General features: G+C 36.6%; 1 protein-coding gene across 2 annotated transcripts in view; it reads left to right on the top strand.

The window, feature by feature from the left end:
• Nucleotides 1-22408, top strand: part of FCHO2 (FCH and mu domain containing endocytic adaptor 2) — a 99274-nt gene that overhangs the window by 14247 nt on the left and 62619 nt on the right. For both annotated transcript variants that reach the window (XM_040579003.1, XM_040579004.1), the window contains exons 3-8: nucleotides 2943-3017; nucleotides 4372-4513; nucleotides 4605-4757; nucleotides 8825-8929; nucleotides 16363-16461; nucleotides 17580-17676. In XM_040579003.1, the coding sequence (XP_040434937.1) occupies nucleotides 2943-3017; nucleotides 4372-4513; nucleotides 4605-4757; nucleotides 8825-8929; nucleotides 16363-16461; nucleotides 17580-17676 (671 nt within the window). The remainder of the gene's footprint in view (nucleotides 1-2942; nucleotides 3018-4371; nucleotides 4514-4604; nucleotides 4758-8824; nucleotides 8930-16362; nucleotides 16462-17579; nucleotides 17677-22408) is intronic.

A 22408-nucleotide genomic window follows, 5' to 3' on the forward strand; every position in this document is an offset into this window, starting at 1 on the left:
ACTACTTTCAACAAGTTTGAGTACTTAACCTTTGTATGTACTGTTTGACAGTAGTCACCTGTTCAGTCAGGATTGCTGGAGTCTCCAGACTATCCAGATAATTTGCTTTTTTTATGGAGTGATCTCACAGAGAAAGGAAAGATGGCCGAGTGTATTTGGATGTATAGACTGCTTAGGGCACAAAGGACACATCTGTATGAGGCCAATCTGTTACTTGTGCTGTTCAGGTTTGTGTTTTGGTTGTATGCAGCCTCATCGGGGAAGAATCTATCATTCCCTTTTCTCCTTAGAAATAGTAATGAAAAAGAAAAATTCTGTAGGATATGGGATTTTTTTTTTAAATTATAGACAGTTTAAGCATTTTTTAAAGATTTTTCTTCCAAAACTTCTATAAGAACCTCTGAAATTACATGGTTGTTTCCTCTGAAAAAATACCCCAAACTTTGAAATGTGTACATAATATAGTATTTCTGTACTGTATCTGCTGTTCCAAAGAAGGAGCAGAGTTTACCTCCTTGGCTCTGTTCAGTTAGTCAATACCAATTTAGTTTTCAACAGTGTTTTTATAGTTTTTCATTTGTGTTTTTGAATACTTGTTAATGGTCAAGTACTAAAAGAACTGAGACACAGTTGGATCTTTGGTTCAGAAATATGTCACCTGAAGGAGTGAATTTTGTGGCAAGCAATGTTCTCAATGTTGATAAATCTTGGGTGGGGCAGGTTATCTACCTGTCTGTTGGAAGATAGATATCTTTGTTCTATTCTTGGTAAAGCATGTAGAATTTTAATTTTTTTAAAGATGTAAAAATATGAAAAGGTTGGGCTGTCCCCACAGGTTTTTTTTTCTTTAAATACTGGGAAGATTTTGTAGGTGAACTGTATTGTGTTTGTGTGTATTTACTACCTAAACTGTTTACATGTGAGAAGCCACTGTGCTCAGCTAGGGACTGAATAGGTATTGTGTTAGCTTTTCTCCAGAAGTCTTTCAAACATTTTTCTGCACCATTTGCCTGTGAGTGTCATAAAAAGAATCTCTTGGGTCAGAAGAAACTGGCAGTGGGTATATTCCAATTTAACTTTTAAATGTTTAACAGATCCCAGGCAAAGACAGATTTTCAAGTGGGTAAAAATTAATTTACTGAGGCATTTATACAGTGTTACATTGTGCACCACAGTACTCTGGAAGGTCAGTCAATAGAACAAATGTAGATACGTATACCCAACTGGTCAATAAGAGCATCTTGCAGTTGTTAGTGTTTGTAACTGTTGTTTGTTGATATTATGTGGTAGATTGTGGAACTCCTGTTTTCTGGAGACTGTTCAGGTAACTATGCTGTAAATTGGTCCAAAGAAAAAAAGGTGTGGATTTTGGTCAGAAATCTTGTGTTTAAAAGAAAAAAAAAAAAAAAAGGGCACTGATCTATCAGATTCGGAAAACTTCTATAGAAGCTATTCGTAATTAATGGAAATACATTGTTCATCATGGAAATTAAAAAAGCTGTCAGTGTCTCTTCTGGGTGTCTGTGTATATGTGCTTGTTGCTGTGCAGCAAGCAAGAATTCCAAACTTTGGAAACTTGAACTTTTTCTTATCATTAAAATATGTACATATGTAGAAGGAGGATAAAGTTAATTGACTTCTTTTATGGTGAATAACTTCATGGATTTTTGTAGATGGTATTTAAAATGTAATTGAGTTACTGCATTTTACAGTTTAATACCCTTTTCCAAACTGATGGTCCAACTGATCGGATGGTTATTTTGTAAGTTCACTAGGTTTAAATGCACACCCCTCTGCTTCAAGTGACCACTGCTGCTTTGTTCTTTTTGCTTGGAAAGTGTTGCTGTAAAGGAGAAATAAAAACCTTTGCCTCAGCAATAACTAGTTATAGCCATGGTATAACTTGAAAGGGGTGAATTCTTCATCTCCCTTTTTTTCCTCTTTTTATTCAGTAGCCCTGGAATAAAGGTACTACATAGCAGGAAAGAAATCACTTCAAGCTTTTGCATTTTCAGGAAAAGGCAGTTACAGTATATACTCAAATCCAGGATGCTTCTAAATCTGAGTAGAGACTATGTACTGAATACTGAGTTAGGGTGGAAAATTAAAGTAGTGTTTACTCTTTACCTTAGTAATAGGAGGGTGAGGAAGATTAATGGAGGAGGGACTTTCAGGGATTCACTGCTGTGATACCCTGTGTGTGACTGCTACTCCATGGCAAGTGGCCCAGCAGAGGCTGTAAAGAGGAAATCTATGCTGACCCTTGGATTCTGAATTTCCAAAAGACAAATAAAATTGTGGGTTTGAGTGCAGGAAAGGGTAATGAAACTTTATGTATGGAAGAGGTTTTCCAAGATCAGAATATATTGAGACAACCTTCTTCAAAGACGAGTATAAATAGTAGAACGCAATACTTTTCATAGCATGTTATTTTACTGTTTTCCAAACTCCAATATCATTATGTGGGGAACTTAAAAACCCAAAACACCCCATTTTATTTAACATTATTTCTTGGTAAGCATTCCATTTGTTTATGTTAATGTTTTTATTACAAATATATTTGATTTTGTTGCTCTGTAAATCTGTGGTGTTTAGACAGTGTTAGGTGGGTGATTTTTATGTCACTTTGTTCTGACTGTTACCAAAGAATGTTAAAGTCAGAGGGGAACAGCAGAGTATAGGAAGGAAGGAATAGTCTTTTTCAAGTCTTGAGTCCCTAGGTTTTACTTCTTTCTGTTCTCTGCAACATTCTGTCACAGGGTTCTTCGATTTATTTTTAAAATACACTTCTGTGATTTTGCATATGGTGTTTGAGGTGTCATTAAAGTGAGTAATTTTCAGCTAAAGAAAATAGTCCTGTTTTGGACCTTTAGAATGCATATTCATGTGTCTTCAAATATCTTCAAAATTTCCATTATGCTTTTGATGGCTTTCTTTGACAGGGCTACAATAGAGGAGGCATATTCAAGGTCAATGACAAAACTAGCCAAATCAGCGAGCAATTACACACAACTTGGGTAAGTAGGTGTACATAAGAAAGAAATACATAACTGCACAGATTCAAGCTTGATTCTTCAACATCATCAATAAAATAATCAGGTACCATAACTTTGTCACCTTTAAAAATGTTTGTTAGTTCTTCAGTAACCATGCAAAATATCATGCAGCTATGACAGAAACAAAGACAGTACAGTTCTTTGTTCACAGTTTGAAAAAATCCAGAGCCCAAACACAGAGGAACTGTCTTTCCTCTGTGTTTAAAGTTGAGTTCTTTTCAGACATAATAAAGAACGTGACTTTCTATTCTGTGCTTCCAACCTCATGGTAATTACTCTGAGGAGGGAACATGTGGTCCACAAATGTGGCAATAAATTTATTTATTTATATTATTTCTGCTTTCTGGAGTGTTTTCTCTGTCCTCAGAGATGTTAAGAATGAGAGTTTTCAATAGATTTATTCCATAGTTCAATTAAAGCTTTCTAAGTGAGGTATGTTTTTAAAAACTGAATGATTGATGGTTGTTTTTTCATTAGAAAGATGATGCCAACAAGAACTCAGACTTCTTAGATGAGGCTAGATTTTGTTTTATTTGTAGTAATAACAGCTAGAAAGGGAGCTTTCGTCAGTGCATAATTTGATACCAGTTGCTGCTGCTCTTCAAAGGTTCTGTATCTGCATGTTAGTTTGAACTTCAGTGCTTTAAAGACTGTACAGTACTGATTTTTCAGCAGTGTTAACTAGGAAACTGAGGTAAGAGTGTGTCTTTAGTAGAGAAGTCCGTAGCTGGAGAAGTCCATTCAGTATAGAAATCTGAATCTGAGGAATGACCTGTCCCCCACCTCCCTGTCCCATACAGTTAATCTCTGTTAATAAGTAAATCCCTTTTACTGGCAGACCATCTTTGCCAATTTTTTTTCCCAGTATCTTGTAGCTGTAATGATGTAAGATAACTAGAAACTTAACTAACCAAGTAATTTCTGATTTGTTTGCACTTTTCAAGTATATGCATAAAAGTACTTCTACATGTTAAAGTATTTTGAGCTGCTCTTGCATCATCTTTAGGAATACCACTTGGCATTATTTGTGCTGATGATAGAGAAGATTAAGTGACCTGTGTTGTGTTTTACTCATTAGAGTTAATACAGGTAAAACATAAACCATGGAAAAATTAGCAGATAGGATTCCAAAAACATTTGAAAAATATTCAATAAGAATATGTAGCAGTTGTTGCGGGTTTTGTTTGTTGCAGTTTTAGAAACAGAAGTGAACTTCTGTGAACTTATATACTTCAGCACTATTTTAAAAATAGATCATAGCCAGCTAAAAGGAAAAAATCCAAATGAACATTAAATACTATTTTCCTCAATCTAGGACATTTGCACCGGTTTGGGATGTTTTCAAAACCTCAACAGAAAAACTAGCAAGTTGTCACTTGGATCTTGTGCGAAGATTACAAGAACTAATAAAAGAAGTTCACAAGTATGGAGATGAACAAATCAAAGCTTACAAAAAGGTTATTGATTTTTTTTCTTAAACATGTCCGGTGACTAGTTAACATTAAAATTAAAATGTATTGGTTTTGACAATCATCTGATATTTGGCAGACTAAAGAAGATGTTTCAGGAACATTGGAAGCAGTGCAAAATATTCAAAGTATCACTCAGGCCTTACAGAAATCAAAGGAAAACTACAATGCAAAGTGTGTTGAACAAGAACGTTTGAAAAAGGAAGGAGCAACACAGAGAGAAGTTGATAAGGTAGTTCTGTGACATCTTACTTTAATTCGTAGTCTTGTCAATCAGTAACCTGTATTCACCTTGTATTAGTAAGTGAAATGCTCAGAAGGGGTTATAAGTAGTTAAAAGTAGTAATTGTGACTATTTCATAATGTGCATGACATTTTGAATACCTAGTTATGTTTTGTTTACACTTACTCCTTATCTGTTCTAACTGCACTGCAGTTCTAATCCTGTATTTTTTGAATATTTGCATCATATGATAATTTTTTTTAGTGGCTTTTACAGAAATTGCATGTAATTCTTTAAGCATCTATGATGGTTTTGGATAAATATCCTTAGGTAAATATTCAATGCCTTGGTATTGAATTGAGGAGTAGGAGGTTTTGTGTTGTCCTTTCAGTGAAACAAAGTAGCTAATTACATGAGTATTTGAAGTCTGTTCCATTGAGAAGAAAAAGAAGTTTACTTTCAGTGCTAATTTAGAAGGTTCCAGTTTTATGGACCAAAAACCCAAGCGATGTGTATCTTGATGTTGTATTTAATACTGTCCTTGGGTTTTGGGGGAGTGCAATCCATTCACAGAATCACAAAATTACTAAGGTTGGAAAAGACCTCTGGAGATCATCCTGTCCAACTCTGCTGCTCAAGCAGGGCCACCTAGAGCCAGTTGCCCACTACTATACCCAGAGCTTTTGAATATCTCTGAAGATCAGCCTCTCTGGGCAACCTGTTCCATTGCTGACCCACAGAGGAAAAAAGTGTTTCCTGATGTTCAGAGGGAGCCTTCTGTGTTTCTTTTTGTGCCCATTGCCCGTGGTCCTGTCACTGGGCACCACAGGAAAGAGGTTGGCTTTGTCTTCTACATACCCTCCTTTCAAGTATTCATATCTATTGATAAGATCCTCCCTAAGCCTTCGCTTCCTCAGGCTGAAAAATCCCAGCCCTCTCATGGAGGAGGTATTCCAGTCCTTTCATCATCTTTGTGGCCCTATACTGGACTCTCCAGTATGTCCATGTCTCTCTTGCAATGGACAACCCAGAACTGCAGGAGTACTCCCGGTGTGGCCTCACTAGTGCTGAGGGGAAGGGTCACCTCCCTTGACCTTGCTGGCATCACTGTAACTTTTTCCTGTTTTCAGGAAACTAAATAGTAGAGAAAAAGAGGTCATGTTTCCCTGTCTGTAATGATGTCTTCTCTTTTTTAAATCTTGATACCTCTGCCTATTTCTGTTCCAATTGCCTGATCTGTGTAGAACCCTGCCTGTTAGAATGGTCTTAGTGCCTCTTATACCGCTATCTTCATGGAGCGATAGAGTTTGTTATTGTCTTTTTGCTGGTGACAAAAGTGATCCTGTTGACCATGTTCTTCTGATTGTTTTGTCTTTGATATACATGTATTTTTCCAAGCTTCTGTCTCGAGTGATAGTCAATGTTGGATTCTAGACATGAATCAGAAATATGTGGGTTGGCAGGTGTTTTCCTACCAGTGTATTCAAAGTGTAATTTTTCTGAATTCTTTTAAATAGATTGAAACTTTTCAGTAGGAAAAGTTGACGTGATAGAAGGTTTGTTTTTAAAATGTAACATTATCATTGTTCAGCTGGAAACAAAAAAATGTCCAGTCTTCCTGATGTCTACATGAGAAGGGAGAAAGAGGAAGCACTGTGGGATGAAGGCCATTTTTTAGTGCTTTATGCGTATCCCCTAAATACTTCTGTTTGAGCAACAGGCCATAGTTTAATGCTTTGCAGATACTTAAAAAATGTTTCCAGTGTGAGCAGGTGACCATGACCCTCACACCTCTTCAGTCATGTCTTTATTCAGGTTTACACTTGTAATTTCAGAAACATGGTGACAAAGATTGTATTCATTTATTTTTGGTAGAGAATAGGTTTATTACTTTTAGCACATGAGAAGTGTTTTCTGTCAAAATCTCATAATCTTAATCAGAAAGCAGAGGATCTGCACCAATATGCTGAGAGCTTATCACAAAGCTAAATATTTGGAAAAATACTTCATTGAATAATCTGAGTTATCTGAGACCTTGCAATTTTCATTGCAGCTGAAAGTCAGTGTGAACTTGTGTAATAATTTCCTGTTGTTCTCTGACATGTGGACTTCTCTATTTATAGTGACTTGACAAAAATTCGTTGACTGATCCCTATTATTTCACTTGCTGTAAATCTGCTAAATAGAGTTCTAGCAGTTGCTGCACCTGAGAATAGACATGTCCTGTTTTCAGAAGAGATTACTAATTAATCATACAGTGTTCATGTGTTTTATCATTTTGTCTGTCCTGCTGAGTAGTTGGTTTTTGTAGGTGCTCTTCAGCACATAACACTTAGGTTCTGCTTTCGTTAAACATTACAAGAGACAGAGGACATTTTGATTTTGTCAAAATACTATGCATATGGCATTCAATTACATAACGCTCTACAAAACCCCTTGGTTTTGAAGTCTTTTAACTTGGCATTTCCTTCCTTTTAAATGGTTAAGTTTGAAATAACCTTATTGCTAAGTAGTCTTAATTATTTTTTAAAGGAAGTGTTCATAGAGCACTTTGTACTTGCAGTGTAGTAAATGGCATTTGGAAAGCAAGTTGGGACTGTTTTCTTCTTGGTAATTCTCCTGTGTGAATGTGCAAAGTTAGGAATCATGAAGTAAAATTCAGAACAAGTAACTGGTGAGTTGGATACAACCTGTCATGCTTTCCCTTTATTGCCTGAAGGATCCATATTCTTCATGCAGTGTAGTGTTTTCAGGCTCTGTTATGCTGGGTTTAGAAGACTACATGGTTAACATCTGCTTAAGCTTTCTTTGTAAATGGAAAAATGGAACTGCAGCTTTGGTTCCTTTTCCTTTGAAGTCCTGGTTGATGTTTCCCCAGGTGAACAAGTGCTAGTACTATCCTGTTGCTCATGAGTTTCAGTTATTTTTCTCTTGGAAATTGCAGAATATAACTCTTTCCTGAGGGCATCTTTGTGTTAATTCATTTGAGTTATAGATAGTGGTCAGCTTTGCAAGTCATTGCAAGTGATAAACAGTTTTTACTGTGGGAGAGATGAAATTAATTTGAAAGAGGGAAGGAGAGGTATTCAGAGCTAGAACAAATAGTAAATACACAGCTATCTTTACTGCTATCATTAACTATTCAGGATTTCTTCTGAGTTACAACTGATGGGAAATTTAAATGAGATAAAGTAGGCATGTTGAACAAAGAGGCTAGAAAAAATGCTGGTGTTCAAGTTCATTTTTATTTTCATTGGCTTTTAAGTAGGAAATAGCAAGAATATCGAAGGTTTGAAAAAATCCATATCCTGTGTCATGCTGTAAACTTTGAAAATAACTTCTTCTCTAACACGAACAATCACTTCATTTAATTTTGTTTTGCATGTAATGTTGGGATTCTCTTGTATTTTGCTTTGTCTTTTGAGAAACTCCCAGAAAGATTTTTTTTAATTATTAGTAACCAATAATGGGAGAAAAAATCAATACATTATAAAGACAAAAAGGACTATTATAAACAACACTGTGCTGCATAAATTTGGCCATCAGTGTGTTCTGCATTAGCTTCACTTTCAAATACCTCTTAATCTTAAAACTCTCGTTGATGTAATGCCTGTACTTACAAATTGCTTCCTTCATTTCTAGCAAAGAACTGCACCTTCTTGGGTTTTTAAACATTGAGTCTTTCAGAATTGCACAACCCTGCATCATTCCTGTTGCAAATCTAAATATTTGACAGGAGCTAATTTGTTAACTTTAGCAATACAAATTTGATTTCAAAGTAAGTGTATTACAGATTTGTCATTGCTGATAAGGGGAAGAGATTTAAATGAAGTAATTGCTTTGTTACTGTTTTAAGTGGTTTATGCATACCTTTAAATAGAAATCTCTAATGGCTTGAATCTGAGTTATTTGGTGGTGAAATTCTGTTATGACACTTAACTGTTTTGATATGCCCCTGGTTACTTTTTATAGATCATCCCAGGCTTTCTTTTAATAGTGACTTTAAAAACCTTGGGTCAGATTGTATGTGTGACATTTGACACTTTTTTTTTTTTTTTTTTTTTACTGATCTGCAGGCAGCAGTTAAAACAAAAAAAGCTACAGATACTTATAAACTGTATGTGGAGAAATATGCTGCATTTAAATCTGATTTTGAACAGAAAATGACAGAAACTGCACAGGTAAGTGTTACGTTAAATGAGTTACCTTTAAAATAGATGAATATATGCTATTTCATCTATGAAGGCATCTGAAATCAAAGCTTTTGGAAAACTGGTTCAAGATAGAATGATCTCCTTTGGAAATTAATATGAACAATTGTCAGAAGTAGTATGTTTGAAGGGCAAACACTGACCATGTATATTGTGATGGCACTGTCCTTGAACGACACAGTTGAGCACTAGCAGTCTAGAAAGACTTTTTGAAGATATTGTCAGGAAGAAAACAAAATTAACTCCTGGAAATATCGTAGATGCATTCTGATCACGTGGGAAATCCTGTGAATTGCTCTAATTCCAGAACTGATTCATAGGAGTTTTACGTTTTGGGATCCATCATGTTTTTTTCATTATTATTGCAGCAAAACATTTAGTTATTTGCTGAAGTGTCTTCCCAGGGTTTACCTGAGGTTGTAAAAAGTCCTTACATCTGTTGAAGTTTCTAGGGTTTTTTTAAAAGACTTTTGATCTGTGTTCCAGAGGGTATCAAGTTCTCTGTATCATGTCATATGCTGCTGCTTGTTACATTTTAAAGTTTCTCTTTCAAATCTGTTGATACCAGACTTTTTTCCACTGCCCCAGATTTAAAAAAGCAAACATCATCATTCTGATTTTTATGGTTGACATATTTATTTCTACATGTTTCTTGGTTTAGTAAAGCTCTTACAAGATAGGAAATTTCTTTTTAGTTGAAAATTATTTGCACTTTTCATTGTTTTCAAAGGTTTAATTTTTAGGCATAGATGAAATTATTAGAGAGATTCAGTCATATTTGTATTTTTCACATCTAATTGTTAGGGTTTTCCGTAACTCCTTGGAAATTAAGATTTCACAGCATGAGTATTATTTAGGTTGACATGTAAAAAGCTGCCCTGTCCTAAACTGTAAACTGCTTTCCTACTTTGAGAACTTCGTTAGAATGCGATCTAATTCATCTCTGAATAGATGCTCAACACAGCTGTTAGAGAAAGGATGCCACATATATCACATACCAGAACTCTTCTCTCCCACCCCTCCGTCCAGGCATTTGCAGCAAAGAATTGCACAGGCATGCTACTGCAAAATTCTGCTCTTGACATGACTGTTACATTAGGAGTCTTGACAATCTGCCCCTGAAGAGTTCGCAGAAGGCATCTTTTTGTGCAGTATCTTCACGTGGTTCTGGTTGAAGGAACCGTACTCCCTATGCTTTTTCTTTCCAGTTTGAGTTAAATTTGGTTATGTGCATTGCAAATGCTTGAGGCCAGCTGGATGAGGTTCAAGAAGGCTCCGTGCCGGGTCCTGCAGCTGGGTCACACCAGCCCCACACAGCGCTACAGGCTGGGGCAGAGCGGCTGGAAAGGGCCTGGTGGGAAAGGGCCTGGGGGTGCTGGTCGGCAGCCGGCTGGGCATGAGCCAGCAGGGTGCCCAGGTGGCCAAGGAGGCCAGCAGCACCCTGGCTGGTGTCAGAAGCAGTGTGGCCAGCAGGGCAAGGGAAGGGACTGTCCCCCTGCACTGGGCACTGGTGAGGCTGCACCTCGAACCCTGTGTTCAGGTTTGGGCCCCTCACTGCAGGAGGGACGTAGAGGGGCTGCAGCGTGTCCAGGGAAGGGCAAGGGGCTGGGGAAGGGTCCGGAGCACAAGGCTTGTGAGGAGCAGCTGAGGGAACTGGGGCTGTTCAGCCTGGAGAGGAGAAGGCTCAGGAGGGACCTTATTGCTGCCTACAACTACCTGTGAGGAGGCTGTAGGCAGGTGGGGGTGGGTCTCTTCTACCAGGTAACAAGTGACAGAGTGACAGGACAAGAGGAGAACGCCTCAAGCTGCACCGGGGAGGTTTAGATTGGATGTTAGGACAGATTTCTTCACTGAAAGGGTGGTCAAACATTGGAAGAGGCTGCCCAGGGAGGCGTTTGAGTCACTGGACTCAACCTTACTGGAGGTATTTAAAAGACGTGTAGATGTGGAGCTTTGGGACGTGGTTTAGGGGTGGACCTGGCACTGCCAGATTAACAGTTGGACCTGATGATCTCAAAGGTCTTTTCCAACCTAAATGATTCTATGATTATTTTTCATTCCTTTTAAAAAATCTGTCCCTTTTAAATATTATTTCAGAATTTATTTTGAAGTGTAAAACAATGATGATTGCAGTTACTCACTGCTATAATAACACTTTATTTAAAATAAAAATTCAATAAGAGAACTCATGGGTACCATGATCTAGGCCATACGGCCTGTTGTACTTCTCTCTCATCTCTGATGTGTGAAGCTGTTTTCAGTATGTTTTAAATGAGTACTGCTGACAAATACAGCAGTTGTCCTAGTTCCATGCTTCTTCCTTTGTCACTTATTTGTGTGAGGAACTACCTTGCAGAACTAATCCAGCTAAAACTAATGTTTGAAGGAAGGTTGGCTTTAACCCAGAAGAGACGAGAGACTTACGGTCTGGTTAATTAAGAGATCACACAATCATTTGTGCTGGCACAAATGCAGAGGCAATGTAGTACCAAGAGGAGAGAACTGCATCTTTAAGCTGGTTTAATGTGTGACACTGGTGTGGACTCACTTGCACGTGGCAGTTTGTTTAGCATTGTGTATCTTTAAGTAAAAACATTTGCATATCAGTTATCTTTTTTATATCAATTATGGTATCAAAAATGCCTAGGGCAGTTTGACTAGGATTAGGATTGGAATTGGCATGTATGATTACAAGCGCTTGAGAATTTTTAGTCTAGGCAACGTTTTAAACTTAACCAATATGTATCTTAAAACAATTCTTGGAAGCAAGTATAATATAAAAACAACAAAAGAATCACTGAAGTGTAACATTCCTCCTGGAAGTTTTCCAGAAGTAATAGTAGGTGGAATCAAACTGACATGTGAATACATACTGCTGCTACCCAAAATGGTAACATTTTTTGTAGTGTTCCTGTTAGTGTAGCTATTGTATATGCTCAGTAAGCATTCCAGTAACTCCATCATTGTGTGGTTTGTATAGTGTGTGGCTCTCCTGGATCAGGAAGTTCCCACCCTGTTTGTTATTTGCCTTGCTCTGGAAGTTACTGAACCGCCACTGAAGCAGATCCTGTGAATGCTTCTGATCCACTGCAGAACAAGTTCAGTCAGGTGGCTTTAAATCTTTATAGTCTCACAAAAGCTGTCTGCAGTCTATACTTTTACCTTACAAGAAGGAGAATGTGTTTATAGCAGTTGACTTACTGCTCTTTGAAACAGTAAGAAAAAAATTAACAAGTATGATTTCAATAAGCTGGGCTTGCTAAATTGCCCTGTAAACTTGTTCCAAGTAAGCAAGAAAGCTGCAAGTAACGAAAAGGAGTTCTTGTTTAGAACTGACAGAAGATAAACATGAAATGGGTTTTGTTGTCAGTAAATTAGTGGAGGAAAATGTAGGGGCTTTCAGCAAGCAGAATAGCTGAGCTCTTCAGTATGTACTAAAAAAAATATCCATTTGAAAATCATCTACAACAGAAGAAGACAAAAGTAACAGCTTATTTTATATCTAGGGACAGAATATAAAAGTGCTCTTTCTTCAGCTTTCTTATTTGTGTTATTAGGTAGGTATTATGTATTTAAACCAGGCTGAGATGTAGAGGAGGAAAAAAAATCTTTTTACTGTATCAGATGTTACAGCTGGGGAAACCTCACTATGCTTTTGGGCTGCTTTGTTGTTTTGGATTTTTTTGGGGAGGTGGGGGTGGGGGGGCAGGGGGGGAGTGGGTAAGCAGGGAGCATGGGGAGGTTGGTTAGGATCTTGTTGGGTTGGGTTGTTTCCCAGTACAAAAGTGGTACAAAGTTACTTCTCTCTACAGACCACGCTTACCTAAATATCTTTACTTCCTTAACTGCAGCAGCTCTTTTAATTAAAATTTTAATTTTCACTTAACATGATAATGGACACCTGACTCAGTGCAAAATCAGTAGGCTTAGCTTAAATCTGTCTTATACTGTTCACATTCTGTTTTTCTGAGGACAAACATTTTGAATTGCAGTGGTGGTACGTCAGAAATCATGTAGTAGTCCTCATTTAGCTGTTCCTTTTCTCAGTTAAACTCCACCAATCTTGTTGTATAAAATTTACTTATTGTTCCTCTTCTGTCATCTACTATCTCACCTGCAGTTATCAGCTGAAGTGACTCATGATATGTGATTTTGAGAGGCTGAATTTTGAAACATACTATCTTCCTAATCTTGAATTGCAGGTTGTTATTTTTTGCTGGTTTTATTGTGATTAAAGAAGCAGCGTGTCCTGGTTTTGGCTGGCATAGATGTAATTTCCTTCTTAGTAGCTGGTGCAGTGCTATGTTTTGGGTTTCATGTGAGAATAATGTTGATAACGTACCCATGGTTTTAGTTCTTGCTAAGTAATGTTTATACTAAGTCAAGGAGTTTTCAGGTTTTTAGGCCCTGCCAGCGAGAGGGCTGGAGGGGCACAAGAAATTGGGAGGAGATACAGCCAGGACTGCTGACCCCAATGGGCCAAATGGATTTTCCGTAACATATATCATCACGCTCAGTATATAAACTGGTGCGAGTTGGCCAGGGCCTGCCGATTGCTGCTCAGGGACTGGCTGGGCATTGGTCAGTGGGTGGTGAGCAATTGTATTGTGCATCACTTGTTTTTTTCCCTTGTGGATTCTATTCCTCTCTCCCCTTCTCATTGCAATTGTTGTTGTTGTTATCACTATTATTATCTAATCTCAACCCTCAAATTTTACCTTTTTGCCAAATCTCCTCCCCATCCCTTTGGGACAGAGGGACTAAGCAAGCAGCTGTGTGGTACTTAGTTGCTGGCTGGGGTTAAACCACGACATGGGAAAATATAGTTCACTGTTGTTTAGAAATTGGATTTGACAGAAATTCCTCATGTTTAAAGATTCTTCTGGGTAAAGTTGTATTATGCAATTGTTGTGCAGTTGCTAAGAAAACATACCTTATTTGCCAGATTTTTCACCTTGCTAGAAGCTTTTTTTAAAATCATGTAGCCCAGTCAATTATTGGAAAGGCTCAAACAGCTAGAAGTGCTAAATTACTTTTCCAACAGTCTTCGGTCCTATCTAGAACCGCATAGACTTGAGTTTTGATGATTCTGCTTTTGAGCAGTCTGTTCAAGAATGATTTTTTAAAAAACATTGTAAAACTTATAGGAAAACATGCATGTTTATAAACAGCAGTAACACTTACTTAAACTTGGACAGCTAAAGATCCTGTTGATGATGATTTCTCATTTGTATTGTACCTTAAAACACTCAGTGGCTTGCATTTGTGGTGTCATTAACATTACAGATTTATTTTAGTACATCTTTTTTTAATGGACTGGTCATTCAAAAGTGAAAGTAAACAATTTGGTTAGTGATTATATCTGTGATATGAATTACATGGTTGTGTTATAGTAGCTCATTTTATTCTTTGATCAGAACCTTTTTGTATTAGATACTGTACAAGGCCAAGATGGCTCTGCTTCAAGGATTTTCAGTCTTAAGTATAAACAATAATTAAGAAATAAGGAAACAGTTGGGGAAGGGGTATGCTTTCCACTGACATAAGACCAAAAATATCCCTGAATGGCCAACTGTTTTGATATAAATTATAGAGAAGAGTTTAAAGGAGACTGGTACCTCTGTTTTGATGAGTTTTATAGGGAGTTCAGACCAAACATGAAGGAAACATCATTGGCATAATTTCAAAAGCTGACTTTGTGTTTGGGTTAAAATTAAGTAGTGGAAACAGGTACACATTGGAAGGACACATTGTGTACATGTGTTGACACACCAATAGTGACTGACAGCAGATAGTACCATAAGTAGTTTTGAAAGCAAGGGAATATAGTTTATATAATAAGGCAATCAGTAAAATAACTAATATCACAGAGTAGGCTACAGAGGGTGACCGTATCCTCTGTAATTAAGGGGAAGGCTGCTGGAGACAAAAAATAATTTTAATCCCCTTGATTGATGGCTAGAGAGGCATGTAAATATGGCAGAAGATTGAGGGTTCAGAAGTTAGAAGTACTTGTCTGTATGGAATTGTGTTTGTGAATCACAGTAGCAGGAGGTGTGAAACATGGAGAGATGGTCTTCAGAAAACCCTGTACAAACCAGAGAGAGGATTAAGTGGTGCGTCAAAGTCTGGACACACTTGAAAGGACAGTTACAGAAGTAGGAAGAGAACTAGCAAAGAGAAGAAGTAAACAAAGATTTCAAGACAATTATACTTGTCTGGTGGGGAGGATGAGGACATTTTTAGTTCTGATCTTTGGCTAGAAAGGCATCATTGAAAACACTGGAAGAGATTTTGAAATGGCTGTTGGCTGGAAGTCTGCAAAGGTTATATATGGTGAGTTTAAAAATCAAACAAATGAATCATATGTAAAGAAGCAAAGGATGTAAGTGTTAAAGGAAAAACTCACACAGATAGTGGGTACCACTAGGCTTGCTTTAATCACAACTCAGAGTTGAGCCACTATCTCAGTGAGTGGCAGAGAACAAAGGGATGCAGCACAGCTTAGTACACACTTATAAAACCATTAGTCCATGTCCAGAGTTTTTTAGAAGTTCCCTTCGATCTTGTCAGTTCTGCAAATCCATCACCTGACTGTCCCAGGTGATTCATCTATTTGGTTCCAGTCTCTGCCTCAGTTCCAAGGTCCTCCTCGGATCATGATCTCCTTTCTGACTGCTTTAACTCACACAGTCCTTCAAGCACAATTAGTCTTTGAACAAGCAATTCCTATTCACATATACTATTTTTTTAAAAACACCTGCGTTTCTGAGAGCACCTGTGTATACAAATTGATCAGCTATTGTTTCTCTATTCTCCTACTGATTAACTTGACTAAATTTTAAACCAGCCTTGGATTAGGGCTATAAAAGGGACAAGGCCTGGTTCTGCCAGTGCCATCTCCAGCACTTTAAATTTCTTAATTCAAAATACATTTTCTTTAACAGTAGGTTTAACTGGAAAAAGAGAAAGCATGTGTGTATTGTGAGAAGGAGGAGAGGGTGCTAAGAAGGAGGTGGAAAGCAGATCCAAAAATAAGATTTCTGGGTTTAGGTGAAAACACGAGACTCCTGAATAAGAAGAGGTTTTGGTTTTTTTAAGGATCCTCTAACCCTGTTTTCTTTTGGTAGAAATAGGTCAGATTACATGGACGGTTAAAGAGCTAAGTAAAAGAATTGGATAATGGTTATGAAAGGATATATTATATTTTAAAGTACATTATTTTGTAACTCTGAATTCCACACCTTCCTTTCTTAAACATTGTAAATACCGTGATCAAGGTCTGGAGGGGGGAAAAAAGGCTGATTTCTTTTTTCCATTTAGTGTATTTAATTACTAGAATTTCAGGTTTAGTATTTCAAGAAATATTTCCATTATGATTAACTGTTTGTATTGCTTTACAGAAATTTCAAGACATTGAAGAAACACACCTTCTTCACATGAAAGACATTATAGAATCATTGTCAAATACCATAAAAGAAATTCATTTACAAATAGGAGAGGTAATTTTTATATTATCATTTCTTTGTTTGAATTACGCTACATAGTTTTCTTAACCATTAAATGGAACATTTCTTACTGTCTTTGTGTTAATTACAAGATCACATCTTTCAAATGATGGTGAGTTCAAGATAAACTCAAATTTTGATGGCTTCCTATTCCATTTATAAGTTCAGTATAGCAAAATCTACAGAGTCAGTCTGAATAAATTTTGTCTTAACAGAAAACAAAATATTCTGACAATTTGGAGAATTTTTAGTGTATTTCAAAGTTCTGTTCCCTAGATACTGAAGTAGCACTCATTTCACACAATTAGGGTACCTGTGCTTTTCTTTGACTAAAACTTGAGATTATATCTCTCTGAAAAGTTTCTAAATTTTTTTACACACTTTGGATTTTAAGAACAAAAGTCGTTCAGTAACAGAAGATTTTGTAGTATCTTTTCTTTAGCTGTAAGTTGGTTTAATTATTAATCCTTGTAAGTAGACCTTAATTTTTAGATGTTTTGTGTGTAATTTTATTGGCATACACTTAAGAGTCGATAATCTCTTCAGTTTTGAGGTTTTCTGCTAATGAATGGTGGTCACAAGGGTCATGCTATTTATTTCTAAAGCGTATGCATACTGTCTTGTTGGAAAAACTCCTTATTGACAACATGTGATTATTCCTTTATCACACTAAAAACATTACGATAGTAATGCTTTTACTCAAGCAGGTGGGAGCTGTGATAATACAGTAGTTACTGTTCACACCCTTAACTGGTGGTGGCTTAAGAGACTGTTCATATTCCTGACATAGACATGTTGCTGACAAATGCAGAATATGATACATAGACAAGTTGTTTACATGGAAAAAATGGATGTAAATCCTAGACCTGTCATCAAGCTATATTCTTCCATTCTTAATTTGTATCTGTATTGTAGTCACACTTGCTAATACTGAAACAAAGAAGGGATTTCCTTCATAAAATGGCTGTTAATTTGTGGAAGCCCTCTAATATATTTTATAGGGAAGTATTTGGATCCTTAACTCTAAAGAAAACCACTTCTTAAAGTTAATTACATTTTTTTCAATTACTGTTTTTTAAGTTCTTTTTATGTGTGGTGTCTATTTTTTGAAGGTACATGAAGAGTTTATTAATAACATGGCAAATACTACAGTTGAGAGTTTAATACAGAAATTTGCTGAGTCAAAAGGAACTGGAAAGGAGAGACCTGGTAAGAGATTAAAAATAAGGGTAGGAAATGTTGATTTTGAAACTATAGATTTCCACTCCTAATAAAAGGACAAAGAAATATTTGTTAATCTGTTGTATTTTTAATGTACTTATTTCAAATTTTCAAAATTAATTAGGTTTGATATTAAATAATTCATAGAAATCCACAAATTATTACGTACATATAACATTTGTGTTCATAAAACATGGCAATTTGTAGCTCTGAGTAGACCTTCATGGAAGCTTTTAAACTATACTGTTCCTTGGTATGACAGTGAAATTTGTCAAGAAACTTCAGTTTCTTGCATAAACTACGTGTTGTCTGCTATGTGTTTCTGTATAAATTCTATTTCAGAACTTTATTTAATAGAAGTTTATTAATATATTTAGAACAGGTGTCTATAAAGCTGGTTATTGAACTGCTGCAACAGTTGCATCAGTTTATTTGGGTATCTTACAAAATTACCCATTTTAATAGATTGTATATAGAGCGTTTCTTTACTAAGCAGTAAATTGAGTCGTACTTTCTGAAAGTATTGCTTTTCGGGTGTGGTGTATATGACTTTCCTGGACTAGCTTAAAAAGACAATCTCACATTACTGTGTATCTAGCATTATAGGAAAAATGAAGAGTTCACTTTAATATTAGGGTATGAATACAGAGTCACTAGGTGTGTGAATATAGAATTTCAGTAGTGCTGTTTTCTATTCAGCACTGGGACTCTTGACTAGTATCTCTGTCTTCTGCTATAGAAGCACAAAGGCTTTTTCAGAGTGAGGGTGTATTACATAACAGAGTAGAACTTGAGAATTTATATTAAATTATTAAATATGTTTAGCAGGTATCTTACAGTACCTCTGTGAGGTGTTTTGAACATAACATTGTTTCATGTTCTTTCTGTGATCCACTAATGCTGATATCTGAGTGGGCTGAGGTAAGATTGTACATGGAACAATTTTCAAATGTTTCCTGTGTATTTTGCAATTTTCCAGTAAAGATTAAAAAAGGAAAAGTATGAATCTTAGGATTTCAAATTCAGGTGGTCTGATCAGGACAAAGGTGTGAAAATTCAGTGTTCAGACCTCTTGGACTAGCTATTGCCGAGACGTTGTGGCTGGGAATCTCCATCTTGCATTTAGGATTCTGAGTCCCTGAGTTCCAAAGACCCTTGCTAATGTGTCCTAGAGCATTGTGCGCTTCAAGTCATTTATGTTATTAGTGTGATTTTTTTGCTAGACAACATAGTAATTGTAAGAAAAATAACACTTTGCTTTTTAATTTAGTGGGAGCAGTTATACAAACTCTGTACTTGCCGCTTTACAGATTTTTCAAATCCTATTTGTATTCTCTGGGGCCAAATAAAAGCTTTTGCAATAGCAAATGTAATTTCTTCAACTCTTTTAGTAGCAAAGTATTCAAAGAAAAGGTAGTGCGTTTAGTGTGGAAGTGTTTGCACCTTTAATTTTCTTTACAGTGTTAAATTATTGTGTTAATATGAACTTTATAACATGGTGCAGAGGAAAAGCACAGGCAAATTCAGCAGTAAAAGAATCAATTAACAAGAAGTTATGAAGTGTCAAAGACTAGAGACACCAACTGCTAGTGATGTTAATTACAGTTACTGCTTCTATTATACTCATTTTATTAACTTAGAGTTATGCAGCTTTGATAATTACAAAAATCTGGGAGGCAAAGTGAGGTATCAGTCTTCTAAGAATGAAATGGAAGTGTCCAGTGTGGTAAACACTGCTTTTTCTTGATTAAAAAAAAATACTTTTCTTCATAGAAAAGTATTTTAACTCATGGAACGAATGTTTAAAGTCTTTCTCTGTGTGATGTATTTATTAATTAGGCTGGAGGAAATAGCTCCTCAGATAAATCTAAATGTGCAATGTAAAAATGACACTGACTTGGTGTACGAAACAGCTGCAGAAAAAAGGTCTTACGGACGTCACTGTTGCTTAAGATTCTAGTCCTAAATCTGAAGGAAATGCTTTGAAATTCCCCAGGACTATGTAGGTCTTCTCCCTTCCATGTTATTTGTGGGCTAGTATACTAAGATGATGAGATGCTTTCTGAAATACTGAATTCTGAGAACAAAATAAACTAAAATGATAATACATAACGAATTAGTTTATTTTAGTATATTCCATCTATAGTTATTCCTTATAGCTCACTTGCTTCTGTTTAATCTGTAAAAATAAGAATCTGAAATTAAGTACAGAGGAGGGATGTTTTATTGCATGGGCTATAAAGAATTTACAGTAAGTTTTTCTAGATATAGGCATTTTTTTTCTTAAACATTCATCTGCATATCTGAAATTTCTTTGTGCAGTAAATTCCTTTGTACCGGATTATATGGGCTCCCTCTGGTGGCTAATTTCTGTCACCTGAAGTGATAATATACAGGGCCTTGTAGAGTTTTAGTTTAACACTGTTTTTCTAGTACAAATAACGTTTCTTTCAAGCAGTAATGCTTTGTGATTTTTTTTTTTTTAACTTCACTTACGGACTTTACAATGGCTCTTTTTTAACTGCTACCTAAACAACTTATCTAGTCATCTTTATCACCTTCTTACTAAATTTACATTAATTTTTTAAAAATTTTAGTTTATTTTTTTAGTTTGCAATTTTTAGTATATATACTATATATATTATATATACAAATACAGTATTTGAAGAAGTTGGATTCATTATTTGTTTTCTCACTTCCATTCAGTGTAAAAGTAATAGCCACATACATCCAGTTGCAAATCTTTTCATTTTAACTGAAGAAAGAATCACTTATTGTAAAACATTTTAGAACAGAAAGAGAGCTGGCAGGACCTGCAATAAGCATTAAGGCTTCAGATCAGAATTTAATGTGTTCTCTGAACTGTTTCTCACATCCAGAGGGACCTGGGCAAGGTCAAGAAATGGGCCCATGTGAACCTCATGAAGTTCAACAAGGCCAAGGGCAAGGTCTTGCACCTGGGCTGGGGCAATCTCGGGCATCAATACAGGCTGGGGATAAAGGGATTGAGAGTAGCCCTGCAGAGAACTTGAAGTTACTGGTGGATGAAAAGCTGGACAAGAGCCAGCAATATGTACTCACAGCCCAGAAAGCCAACTGTATCCTAGGCCACATCAAAAGAAGCGTGCCCAGCAGGTTGAGGGAGGTGATTCTGCCCCTTTTCTCTGGTGAGACCTCAACTGGAGTGCATCCAGCTTTAGAGTCCTCAATACAAGCAAGACATGGATCTGTTGGAGGGAGTCCAAATGAGGACCGTGAAAATTATAAGAGGAGTGGAACACCTCTCCTGTGAGGAAAGGCTGAGAGAGTTGGGGGTGTTCAGCCTGGAGAAGAGATGGCTCCAAGGAGGTCTTATTGTGGCCTTTCAATACTTAAAGGGGGCTTATAAGAAAAATGACAGACTTTTTAGTAGGGCCTGTAATGATAGGACAAGGGCTAATGGCTTTAAACTAAAAGATGGTACATTCAGACTAGATATAAGGAAGAAACTTTTTACAATAAGGGTGGTGAAACACTGGAACAGTATGCCCCGTGCCTGGTAACATTCACGGCCAGGTTGGACAGGGCTCTGAGCAACTTGGTCTAAGTGGAGATGTCCCTGCTCGTTGCAGGAGGGATTTGGACTAGATGAGCTTTAAAGGTCCCTTCCAGCCCAAACTATTTTATGATTCTGCAATATGTTCCTGCTGTTAGGTCTAATAAACGGTAGGTTTGAAACCATCTGTTGGAAGAAAGTTTTGTCACACACATGGTCTTGCAGTGTTCATCAAAACTTGTTGGTCACTTCGGACGAATCAATTTTCTGTTAGCGATAGGCTGTTGCTCCACGTTCTTAGGAAAATTCATTCATTGCATGGCAGAAAATGTCTGCTTTTCTTCCACCCAAAGTGTATGTTAAATCAATAACAGAGATTATGTTTAGTCCAGATTAATGATATACCAATGAGTGCTAGCTTTATTTACCTAATCTTCTAAGAATCCATCAAAAAAATTGGCTTGTTCCAATATGAAATGTTGATACCACATGAAATACAAATGCTAGGAAGTATGAGCTCATGTTCTTCCTAGATCTTAGTCTGAAATTGGCATGATAATATCTAATGCATTTGAAGAGGTTAGTGATTGCCTTTATAGCTGTGGTTTATCACAAATTACTTCTAATTTTTAGCTACTGAATTACTGTGCCCTGTTCTCATATGTGGGGTGCTAACTGTGTGTTTGTCCCTGTATTAGTTTTTGCCCACTATACAATTTACCCAGAAGGTACCTTGAAGGCCAAGTAAGAAGAATGAGTTGTGTTGCATTGTCCAAAAAACCAGGAATGAAGGCCAAATTCATTAATTAGTTCTGGTGTCATTGTTAGTGGCTGTTGGTAATCTATTAAGTTGTTCCTCTTATTTTTGCATTTTTTTCTTAAAAATCTAATAAGGAAGAAATAAAATTTTGTATTATAATATTAAAGAAAAATTAAAGCCATAATCTTTGTTGGCTCCTGTGCCCTTCAATAAAACAATGATCTGCAGATAGCAACTGCTACATATGCTGTGCCATTATTCAGTGTGGGAGGTGTGGTGAGTCATCTTTTAACTGTAATTTAAAAATTGCACAGTCTGAAGAAGCCAGAACAAGATTTGCAACTGGAACACACAAGTAGGCAGAGAAGATCTGGTAAAGAGGAATAGTCAAATGCAAGTTGGCCTTGAAGTATACTAGTAAAAGC

This window comes from Falco naumanni, chromosome Z (assembly GCF_017639655.2).
Source record: "Falco naumanni isolate bFalNau1 chromosome Z, bFalNau1.pat, whole genome shotgun sequence".
In the NCBI taxonomy this organism is placed as follows: Eukaryota; Metazoa; Chordata; class Aves; order Falconiformes; family Falconidae; genus Falco; species Falco naumanni.